Source organism: Mus caroli, unplaced genomic scaffold, assembly GCF_978045245.1.
Source record: "Mus caroli unplaced genomic scaffold, Mus_caroli_1 scaffold_1, whole genome shotgun sequence".
In the NCBI taxonomy this organism is placed as follows: Eukaryota; Metazoa; Chordata; class Mammalia; order Rodentia; family Muridae; genus Mus; species Mus caroli.
The window spans coordinates 50,616,351-50,629,084 of NW_028227256.1; the positions used below are offsets into that span (position 1 = coordinate 50,616,351).

Genomic DNA, 12,734 nt, shown 5'->3' on the forward strand with positions numbered 1-12,734 from the left:
GCTTGCTGACAGGACTCTGACATAGCTCTCTCTTGTGAGGCTATGCCAGTGCCTGGCAAATACAAAAGTGGATGCTCACAGTCAACTATTGGATGGAACACGGGGCCCCTAATGAAGAAGCTAGATAAAGTACCCAAGGAGCAAATGAGGTCTGCAACCCTATAGGAGGAACAATATGAACTAATCAGTACGCCCCCCCCCCCCCCAGAGCTGTGTCTCTAGTTGCATATGTAGCAGAAGATGGCCTAGTCAGCCATCAATGGGAGGAGAGGTCCTTGGTATTTAGAAGATCATATGCCCCAGTACAGGGGAATTCAGGGCTAGGAAGCATGAGTTGGTGGGTTGGGAAGCAGGGTGGAAGGAGTGAATAGGGGGCTTTGGAGATAGCATTTGAAATGTAAATGAAGAAAATATCTAATAAATAAATGCCAAAGAAAATTGACATTCCATTACTGATTTCAGTTTAACATAATGTTGACATACTGAAGTGCTGTTCTGTGTGCTGGTCCTTATATCAGAGGACTGTGATGTGCCTTGTAGAGAGATTTAGTGTTAGACAGGCCAGATTCAGGAGTTGATACTTTTAGCCATGAGCTCAGCACTAATGATAAGCATAGGTTTTTGTTTGTTTTTGATTTTATGAGATAAGGTCTCACTAGGTAGTCTGACTAGTCTAGGATTCACTATACAGACTAGGCTGGCCTTGAATATGTAGATGGTCCTCCTACCATCTCTCTGGTGCTGGCATTCCAAGCATAGACTACTATTTCCAACCAGTTCAAAGTTAATATATAGCCTCGAAACAGCAGTACATTTAAGTAAGGTTATATGCAGACTTTCTATGAAGTACAAGCACTTAAACAACAATAGGACACCATCCTTAGATGGTGATGACATTTCAGGCTAGCAGAAATAGATAGTTCTAAAGTGCCAAGATTTGCAATTGCTTCTTAGAAGGTTATTTAAACTCCAGCCTATGAACCATTTGTAACCCATCCAAAACAAAGGAGCAATGAAAAACATTGAAAAATCTATTACCAGACACCTGGCTCAGCTGACATTTTCCACAAGTAAAGCTGACTCCTTCTAAGTCCTTAGAGATTGCTTAATCTCCAGTGTGGTTAGAATTCCACTGTTAACTGGGTACACTCATTGGGGAAGTAATTAAAAGGACAATCCCATTGCCTTCTGTGCACCACAGGTTCCATCCATGCAGATCCATCCAAAACAGCAACTTGAGTTTTGTGGGCTATCACACTTCAGGTATGCCTGATGCTCAGAGGGGCTCTCCAGCATCAGGACAAATGACACATCTTAATAAACTTGTTCTTCAACCTTGGTGGGGACAAGAGTAAATTAAGGCAGCTTCAGATTAACTCTCTCAGAAGACATTTATTGCCACACTTCAACATGGGGACTTTGTAAATTTGCTTTTATGGAAAGACTGCTTTTTTATTGTGTGCAACCACTAGCTACTCTTTTACAATAAGCAATGTCCCAAGGAAAGGTATGGGAGTTTACAACCTGGTAGCCCATTAACGAAGGGGAACACACAAACTATCTCAGGATTCCTCAGAAAAAAAAAATATAGACAATAAAAAGTGGTTTTAAACAAATGACTTAAAATTAAATTTTCAAATGCTTACTTTTGGTGAGTGGCATAATACTTTTTAAAGTTTTACAATAAAATATCACTGTTTGGGAAAGTAACCACATTTCCTAATGACAGACTAATGACATTGCCTGAGTTAACACTGATGGAAAGTATACAAGTAATCAATAATTTACCAACAGCTTCTCAATTTCAGAAACACAAGAGTTAAATTTAGCATCTTCAGTGTTTGGCTTCTTGGACCAACAGACTACTTCTTAAAGAATGTATGGGCACACTTATTATTCAGATAAGAGGGCTCTTTTGGCACCTGAGTTGAACATAATACACAAGGAAAGAATATCTAACATGAAGTTGTTTGAAGGCTGTATTTTATCTATCAATACATATATACATATACCTGTACACATACACATATGCACACACATATACAAAAGGCAAACAACTTTTCCTTTAAAAATAACAGATATAAAGGAACTCAACCTTAATCAAACAAAGACATCAATGCTCAATTTAAATAGTTTAAAGTTATCTAAAGAATTTGGAATTTTAGTAACAATTTCAAGAATTTACAGGTTGTTAGACTAACACCCACTTCAATACGCAGGCTTTTAATTTGTTTTGGCAATGGAGTCTGATAGAGTAGCATATTTATGAGATCTGTTATCTTAGCATGACATTATTACAGACCTTAAAATGGATACCAGTGGGAAATCTCCAAAGCAGTCCCTAGGCCCCTCCCATCAGGACTGAACATAGATATTGACCACGGACAACACTGAACACTCTCATGTGTTGTGTCCAGCAGAACACACACACAAGGAGCCCAAAGATAGCTGCATGTCACACCTCCTCACTTACACAAGCATTCCTGAAGCGCCTATGCTCTAATGATGGGCTTCTATCCTGAGACTTAGGAGACATCCAACACTAAGTCAGCTGCCTGAACTTAACATTTCCCTTTATGAATATGTCTGACTGAAACTAGAACATATTATGTACTATCCAATTCTCCTCTATTCTAATCATTCTAGAGGACAAAGTCCTCTTATTTGCATATCCATCTTCCAGATCTTATTAGATCTGATATATGATGCAAGTACAAAATACATGAGCTGGAAATGATGTCGAGTTTTGACTCGGTTTGCAGAGAAACAGCCTGGATCAACCCTGCTCTGGTTGACTGTGTCCTCTCACCGAGCACATGGCACACAAAGAAAATCTTACAGTTTCAAGCTATTGGTAACTGGGAAATACTTTCAATTATAAACTCTCTCTGGAGTATTTATAAAGCAGTATATGTTGTGGTTTACCCTTGACAGCATTTCCCCAAACAGATTCTCTGTAATAGAGTTATGGTATAGGGCCTACCTTTCCTGTTTTCATTTTTTTTCAACCTTTACTAACCATAATATAACCCATTTTATAAGTTTGACTGAACTTGAGTTCTTTCAGTTGCATGTGTTCTCTTAAACACAATTTACATTTTTTGTCATATACTTAAATATTTTCCTCTGCAAAACAATTTCAGGACAAGAAATGATATGCTAGCTAACAGAAGCCTAGCATTTAAACTGTTCCTTAAGTTCTTCTAAGCAGAAGTGCATTTATAATATAAACATAACATATGAAGCTACAAATGCAATCTCACACCAGAGAAGATTTCAAATTTCTGAGTCAGTCCAGATGAGTCACAGAGAAAAATGCTAACAGAACAAATCTGGAACGAGTTCATGGGGGCTGGGCAAGGAGTCATCGAATCGAAATCTTTTAGAAACTAAGCTGCCATCTTCAGGGATGTTCTCCTTGTCCTCCCGGGCTCCACAGCTTCCATTACAGGAGGACTTGGAGGTCTTCTCTTCAGAGGACCTGAGGGTCAGATCCTGAATTTGAGAGGAGCCTGAAGTTTCCTCAGGATGAAACAAGCTTCCAAAGTCCCACTGCTGCAGCCATGAGTGGGAAAGGCAGGATTCTGCTGTTGGTCTTTTCCTTTGGCAGAAAACAGAGAAGGAAAGGTGAGTGCTCAAGGTAAGCTGAGCATGTCTTCCAAGAACACTTAAAAATCAGCATGAAGACAGCATGCACAGTAAAGTCCAAGCAGAATGAGAGATACAGCTGACTTATTAAATGCTTATGTATAAAGCAGGCTATTTCACATGCTTCTAATTATTGTAATGAGTTCACAAATAAAGACATCATGCAGGTAGATTAAGTAGCCATTCTAACAAACATTTGCCCAGTCACAAACTACTCATCTCTCTGCATAGTTAGAATGGCATGCTGAAGTCATAGGGCTTCACCTAGGGTTTACACTTTCACTGTCAGCTACATTTTTATGCACTTATCCATCACATGTGCACAGACACACACACTGACACACATGAAAAGGAAAGAGAACTGTGACAGGGTTGAAACTAGATAAACAGTTAACCTTATGTCCTCTTTCATGACTCATGTCTTTAGCCTGCATTCCGCCCTTCCTCACCACTTAGTAGCACCCTGTCTTGCTCTCCTTTCTAGATGTTAGACCATACATACACTTTGAGCTCTGCACATTTATACATGTATATATTATAATCTAAGATCCGCATATGACGCAGAACATACGGGTCTTTCCCTTTAGTTTGAGGCACCTCACTCAATGTTCGACTTTCTAAGTTCCCCCATTTTCCTGCACATTTCATGATTTTTTTTTTTTTACAACTGAGTAATACTTCATTCTGCGTATGTACCACACTTTCATTAACCATTCACCTATTGATAAACATTTCTATTGGTTCTATTTCCTTTCTACTATAAATAAAACACCAGTAATCACAGATAGACAAATATTTCTATGGTAGGATATAGAGTTCCTTTGGGCCTATGTCCAGATAAGATATAGCCGAGTCATATACTATTTAATTTTGAATTTAAAAAACCTACAAGTTGACTTCCACAATATTAATTTGCACTCTCACAAGCAACGAATAAGGATTCCTCTATCCGTACATCCTTTCCAACATGGGTTATCTGGTTTCTTGATGATAGCAGCTCTGATTGGTGAGGTGGTAGCTCAAAGTAGATAATACACCTTAATTACCTTTCTACATGAATACAGAATTAAAGGTATTTTATCACTCTTCCATCCTCGTATACCACAATCTGTCTAAGCAGATACCTATTGGTGCTTCCAAAATCTTGATGTTATAAACATGACCTAATGAACACTAAGGAAAGGCTTTCTAGGTAATTAGTTGACCATCTCCAAAGTATTTTGAAACATTGTTTTAGGTCTCCTCCTAATTACCTCTAATACACAAAAATACCAGGACCTTCTAGAAGATTATAGAAAATAATTAAGATTTTATAGTATTCAGGATGTACCTTTTGAATTTTGACTTTTCTTCCTTAATCTTTGTTATACAAACTAGTTTTCAGTGCTGGGGATCGATCCTAGGGCTTCACACAAGTGAAGGAAACTCTACCATTTGGCTTCACACTCACCCATAGAATCCATGCTGAGTAAGGCGAGACAGAAAAGATAACTATTCCCATAGATACCTTCTTGGAAGTACAACTTGGAAAACACTAGCCAATGACAATTATTGCCTGTCTAGCTGCTCTAGATTTTTAGATTCCTGTATTATAGAATAAAGACTTGCATTATTTTCAAATTCTTTCAATTTGGAAAACCTTTGGAGGAACTATAAATCAATAACTAATTTTTCAGCATTTATGCTTTAAAACAGCAACTTAAATCTTGAAAAGGAGCCGGGCGTGGTGACGCACGCCTTTAATCCCAGCACTCGGGAGGCGGAGGCAGAGGCAGGCGGATTTCTGAGTTTGAGGCCATCCTAGTCTACAAAGTGAGTTCCAGGACAGCCAGGGCTATACAGAGAAACCCTGTCTCGAAAAACCAAAAAAATCTTGAAAAGGTAGTCTTCAATGATATTTAGCCAAAACTTTGAATTTTAAGATCACTTTCTGCTATTCAAAAGAAGGGAAAACATCTATAAACTCAAAGATTAAACAGTAATCACTTGGTAGATAGATATTTCTAATCTTTTGTTTCTGTGTTATAATGTGTTTGTTATAGAAAATTTAGAACATAGGCAAAGACTATTTAAGAAAACAAAAATGGCTTATAAACAGAAACCATATTACTCTTTATATAAAATAAGTATTTATGTCTAATATATACCTTGAAAGAGTTGTCTGGAATTAAAGTAATCCAATAAAATATTCAGAAACCTATTTTTTTGTCTTGCAGGTAAGAAACTGTGTCCTCGAGGAGAGCATCTGTCAAATGAGAAGTCTAGAAAGTAAGACCGCTGGCCTGCAGCTGCAGCTCTAGGGCTTCTTAAACAAGAGCTGTGCCTTTCATAGCCTCCAAACTGCCAATAATCAAGGGTCTGGAGCAAGGGTCCAGTCCTCTCTTCAGTTAATTCTATGATGCACTGCATGTTTAGTGCATGCCAGGGTGAAAGAGACTCTACTTCCAGGATGTCTGCTTTTTTTAAGCAATCAAAATTTGAACATTCTTACATATAAAATGAAGCCACTCATGAGTAGACATTTATTCCTTTAAGATCTGGTGTTCGGTAAATTCTGCCTGTTATGTAACAGACCAATTTAACTAGAAATCATTCACACTGACATCCCATTGTAGTAAGCCATGGATTAGCAGTTGGTTGAGAAAACATTTACTTTAAATCTTACGTTCATTCTAAACTTCCTGTTGTAAGTTTATGGCTTTTTTTTTTTTTGCTTATAGTTACATATTTGCTATTTAATGGACTTTTATATCAACTTTCTTTACGTTTTATCAATGTATAATTTTATATAACCTTAAAATGTACCTTTCTTGTGACTTTAACAGTAATTTTATTTTACTGTCATTTTTTAATTTTATAAAATAGGTTTCACTGAAATAATTCTATACATGCACATAATAGGCTTTATTACTGAGACACCCCCCACCCTGCTGCTTCCCCATAACCCCACCTGCTTTCCTAGTAGTTCCCTTCAACTTCCTGCGAATCTCCCAAGTTTCCAAACACGGGATAAAACAGACATAACTGACATTTCTGTGTAGAATGTATCTTTAGCAGGCACATGCTATTTGTTTTTAATAGCATTTAAATAAGGCCATTACTTACTCTGGATTCTTTACTAGAAGGCTCTGGATGAAGTCTGTGGCCAGTTGTGAAACTGACGAAAACATTTCTTCTGAATAATCTACATTCACTTGAGAAATATTCAGATATGTTTCTTGATTATCTTCTCCTACAAATGGTGATGTATGAGTTAACAACATATACGCTATTATGCCAATATTCCTGAAAAACAAAGGAGGGAGAAGGAAACTTAAAATGCATTAATTTAACAGTATCTATAGACAGTACAATTAATAGTCCACAAGTCTGGCAAAGTTTAAAAAATACTTAAAATGACTTCTAGAGATTACTGTACCATAGAAACAAAAATAGTTGTGTTACATTTGCCTCACCAAGAGAACAGGGAGTCCACAGATATGTTACATATGACTTAAACATAATCCACTGAAAATATCATTTTATCTACAGCCTTCAGTACAGACACTTGTTGGTCTGCCCCATGAGAGCCAGGGTTCTGTGAAAAAGGCTACAAGTCTGACAAAGCACAAAGCTGGATGGGTAGAACTTCTCAAAGCTATAAATATGGCAAGAGCAAGGCCGGCCAGGAACCAGAACAAATCAGCACAGTATGCTTTACACCTGGACTTAGCCATCAGACCTTTTGTACCATTACAAACCCATTAGTTTCAAAGACAATAAGGCTAAACTCTTCACTTGGACTACGAAGTCAGTTGGTCTCAACAGAAGTTCCAGTGCCAATACCTGTGCTTCCCCCTGTGAAGGTCTCTCTGAGATGGCTGCAAACCCCATTATTCCCTACAGGTGAACCCTTAAAAACTTAAGCCTCTCTGTGCTTCTGACCTCATTCTGTTCAGCAAATGCTTAACTTTTCTAGACTGGCATAGTTAGGCAGGGCCTCATATTTTGACTGATGTGTCATCCTAGCTTCCTGAGCAATTTACTTGACTACAGAGTGTGTGTCACTGATACAGGCTGGTTCACTCTTACTCAACTGAGACGATCAATGGGAGGGAGTTTCTATTTCTATGTCTCTGGCTCAAAAGCTTACTGAAAAGTAGGTAAAAATTCTTCAATGGTATCTTTTGAATAAAATTTTTGAAAGAAAGCTTTAGGAGAGTCACTGGGCTAGCCAAGTCAGCTATCTGAATTGGCCCACCCCAAAATCTGTATCATCTGTGAATGGTTGGAAAGCCTGAAAGGGTCAGTTCAGTCCTGCTGTCCCAACACTGCAGGATTTCCATAACACAGGGCAACAACAAGATAACCAAGAGGTGTCGCAGTGAGGATCCAATATTGATGGAAGCCAGAGACCTCAAACCAGACCAATGACTCATTGCAATGAACATTTGCAAGTGAAGATATGAAGACAGAGGGATATACTGTGGGACACACTCCAGCTTCCACAATGAGATGTTTTCTATGCTTTGTTGTTGTCTGTCTGTATGTGTGTGTTTTATTTTAGGGAGGAGGTTGTAAGGGAGATGGGTAGAGATGAGGGGATGCAGAGATGAGTGAGACTGGGGTGAGTGATGTGACATTCACAAAGAATCCATAAAAATATTCAAGCTCTTTTCTAAAACCTAAATATATATTATTCAATTTTGAAAAATGGTTACTTAGGTCACCAGTAGAGTCTTACCACATATCTGTTGCTGTGGTAATGGGATCATAGTTGAGGATTTCTGGAGCTGAAAGAGAAAATTAAATTAAGGCTCAGCATAGGCAAACTTTAAAACATGATTATCACCTCACATTAAATTAGAACTTAATTTGTCATAAAAGGCAGAGTAATATAAACTCAATAGAAATTTAGTAGGGTTTTAATTACTTTGAAATTAGATATTAAGACATATTTAATATTTGAAAATCTTATGAAGAAGTGGGCAGTGGGCCAAGCCAGTGCTGTCCTAAAGGAGCTTGAGGCTCTGCAGCAGGAGAGCCCGTGCATCCAAGATGACCTCAGGAAAAGTGTTAGGAAGAAATGAAATGGCAGGAGCACAATCTTTACAAGTGCAGTTTTATTGCTTTTTACTAACTTATATTATCTTATATTATCTTGTTGGCTTCATGTAAGCTTATCTCTTAAGGGTAAAATAGACCATGTTCTTATCATGTTTTCATCTCTCCAAAAAGAACTTTCTCACCTCTAACATTCTCATGATTCATACCTTTGAATTATATATGTTCAGTGTTCCCAAGCTACACATGACCTTTTTGTATATTTTTGTGAACTATGTTATTATTAACTATAAATAACTCTGTAGTACAGGACACTATAGCCATATTAGCATTCAAGAGTTAGCGATTTTCATTTCTGGGATATAACTGCCTAGCTCATAAGACCTGTTCTGTTTGCCATTATCTTTTCAATGGAAATATTCATCTGAATAATAACAAAAGGTTAAAAAAAAAGATAGCTATCTCAAAATATTTGATGCTTATATGCTTTTCACACATCTTAAGAGTGTGTTGTATGAGTAATCAAATTTGTTAATTTAGTACATCATCCTAGATGATCTCATCATCTTTTCTGGTATCCTTTTGCCCAGAAGCCTCTTAACAGTCCTATTAGAAACCCTCACATTTGAAAACAACAGCGACAAACACTGAACGGCCCCTGTGAAACCAAAGGCTGCACTGCACACAGCTCACTCGGGCCAGGAACAGACAGAAGCAGATGTGAGAGCCATTGCAGCGACCTCAGAGGCTCTCGGACTACTTGGCTCTGTTTCTCTCATCGCTATCTTTTACCAATTTGCTACTGATTTCCCTCTTATGCTTTCCTCTTCTCCTTACATACAAAGCCAGTATAAACACGTACTATACGTTTATACTTAGCCCATGTCCTGTGAGTTGTTCCAAATGCTTACATATTCCTGTATTCACTATAACTCATCTAATGAGTCATAAACCAATTTGAATGCATTCAAATTCTGAATCAAGTGAGTCCTAGTATTGTGTAATCTAAAATAGGTGAGGGCTTTCCGGTTTATTTTTGGCACTAAGCAAGCACTCTACCTCATGAGCTACACCTCTATCATAAAACAAACTGTTAAAGAATTCAAAATGGTATAAAAAATAAGATGGAATTCTTACCTAAGTATTCAGGTGTTCCCATGATTTCCCGAAGCTCACTTGCATTCCCAATTTTTCGAGACATTCCAAAATCTACAATTTTTATGTCTCCGAGTGGGTATATACTGCTCAAAAGTATATTCTGTGGCTAAATAAAGCACATAAAAGGTGATAAGCAATAGACAATGAAGGAGGATACTTATCCTATTATCCTAGATTAAAGATAAATTGAGTAGAACCTGTTGCTTAGAACTTACACGTTTCTTAGATACTTTATCCCAATATCCACTGAACTCCCAATTAGGAAGAGTACATATTTCATGATGAGGAAATTCACAGTCACGGACTTTTAGTTTTTAGTTTTCTGCCCATGAAAAGTTGAAGTGGCAAGCACACGTGTACACATACACACACACACACACACACGGGGAGAGAGAGAGAGAGAGAGAGAGAGAGAGAGAGAGAGAGAGAGAGAGCCAAGCCCATGAAGTCTTTGCAATAGAGATGATGCTCAAGCTAAGTCTTATAGGAAATTAAAAAGGCCTGTCTGATAGCAGAGTAAGCATGAAAGAATTAGCATACATATCCCATCCAGAGTAGAAAGTGATTCTGAATCATGTGACGGCTTTAGATGAGCTGGGCCTGACTCTCCCAAGGTTTATAGCTTAGACATTAAGAGGTGTGTATTCTCCACTGTTTCCTTGAGGCATATGATTTGACTTTATTGTTGCAGGTGCAGACTATGACAAAGTGTCCTATCAGAGCCCACTGTAAGTGTAGAAGTGCTGATCAAAGTCTGTGCACAAAAAACCCTAACAGTCTTAACTGGGTGACAAGAGACTACTAGAAGAGACAAGTCACCTCTGTTGCCAGCTTCATGGTTATGGTATTAAAAACCAGGTTTACAGGCTATCCCTATTTCAAGTGCTGTATGAGTCACTTTGCCTTGATCAAGACAAAGACCAAAAATTCGCTGGTCAGAGATAATCACCCTGGTACCTACTCTGTTGCCCTTTTCCCACTCATGTCATTACAGGAGAGCCAGTGGGGAGGCTGGACTGGAAAATTTTCCTTCCTCTCCACGAGGGACAAATGCAGATGGTACTGGTTTTTTGTTGTTGCTGGCTTTTGTGTGTTTGGTTTCGGTTTTGGTTGTTTTCTTAAGGGATAGAAGAGACAGCTGGACATTGTACATTTTAAAGTATTTACAGAACTTTCAAATGGATTCAAATTGAAACCACAGTTGGAAAAAGATTTGGAAATCAGAGATAAGCCTGAGCTATGGCATGCAGTGATTTTGGAATTATGTTATAAAAGTGGCAAAGGAACCCAAAGGCTCATACAGACAAACTGTATAGGCAGAGCAGAGGCCATTGTTTAACAAACACAAGACAGGTTCCTTCAGACTTTAAAGTCGGTGAGTAGTTGTGGAGAAAGACAAGGAAGAACAGCATTAGCAGAGAGCATGGCGCGGGTGGTTCTGGGGACTAGGGTAGGACTCTGACAAAGGCCATGGCGCTCTGGAGAAGGTAAGTGAGATCTGGGGCAGAGGAATGAGGAGCAAAGAGAGCGCATTAGACAGCAATCAGCACCACTCTCTTCAAAGGGAGGCGCTGCTAGGAAAGGTCTGGGTTGGCCTCTAGGAGCAGGGGAGCAGGACGACTGTAGCAACTAGTATAAGAGTGATAGGTTTTAACTCAAGCTTATCCCACATGCAGCTTTTCCTGTCTGCAATACAAAGCTCACAGGTCATACACAACTCACAGTTAACACAGCTCACACAGCAGAGGGCACCCACTGTAGTCTAGAGGACCACAATACAACTTGTTTGTATCAACAGCACCCTAACACTGAACCTCCAAGAACACAGAAGGGACACTAATGTTGTGTTAGTTTAAATCACATTAACATACCTTTAAATCAAGGTGAACAATGTTATTCTGATGTAGATAATGAACTCCTTCAAGGATTTGTTTAAGGAGTCTGATAACATCATTTTCAGATACCATTTCGGCTAACTCAGGTAAACACAGGTTAAAAATTTCTCCACCCGCAGCACTGAAAGAAAATTCAAATGGAACCTTTTAAAATCATTTACCTAAAAAATAACCTTTAAATACTGTATACCTATTAAGTGAAAACCACACAGCCATGTAAATGTCATGTATACCATCTCTGTCTGTCAAGACTAAGAAACATGTTGTAAGTAGGATTCACTGCTCTCAAACTCCAGTTCCAAGTTGAATGTTCCAAGCACCAATGTAGCTGCAAGCTGTACTGATTAATCTGTACGCAGTGTTCCAAGGGAAGGATTTGCTGCTGGCACTGCTTCATGACAACATAGGAAACACTCTCAGCTGGTAAGGAACATGTCTGAAGGCACCAATGACATACACTTCACTTCAATCCTACTCCACTCATTCAAAACATGAAAATTCATGAAACTAACTTTATTATCTGACTTGAGGTATCATGATAAGGCAGTCTAAGTATCAGAAATTTCACATCACTGTTGCATTTATATTAGTAGTTATTGCATTTATATTAGTAGACTACAAAATCAGGCATAGGAAGGCAAGATAGGAAACGTGCAATCTGAAAAAGAAATAAATTTATCTTTATGAATATTTAATATACTGGCCACTTTATCTGTGCATCAGTGTTTACCTCCCACACCCTTCCCTGGTGTGTCTTGAAGAAGTGGAAGTCCATAGTGTAGGCTGGCAATATACCTTTACCCCTTCCTTTTTGGTTAAAACCATTTACTATAACTAAAAATCCCACTCAAAAATAGATTGGCCTACTATATATCTGCAATGGTGCCAAGATATGATTAGCAATCATAATACTGCAAATGCAATTATAATACTGCGAATACAATTCTAAGAAAGTAAGAAATAAAAAGATGACACGCTAGGTTTTCAGAA

At 38.3% G+C, this 12,734-nt stretch overlaps 1 protein-coding gene across 1 annotated transcript in view; it reads right to left on the bottom strand.

The window, feature by feature from the left end:
• Positions 1-1,366: 1,366 nt before the first annotated feature.
• Positions 1,367-12,734, bottom strand: part of Stk17b (serine/threonine kinase 17b) — a 33,193-nt gene continuing 21,825 nt past the window's right edge. Inside the window, exons 4-8 of the mRNA XM_021159643.3 lie at positions 11,721-11,865; positions 9,829-9,955; positions 8,372-8,420; positions 6,754-6,933; positions 1,367-3,601 (exon numbers count right to left, since the gene is read on the bottom strand). Coding sequence (XP_021015302.1) covers positions 3,319-3,601; positions 6,754-6,933; positions 8,372-8,420; positions 9,829-9,955; positions 11,721-11,865 — 784 coding nt within the window. The 3' untranslated portion in view covers positions 1,367-3,318. The remainder of the gene's footprint in view (positions 3,602-6,753; positions 6,934-8,371; positions 8,421-9,828; positions 9,956-11,720; positions 11,866-12,734) is intronic.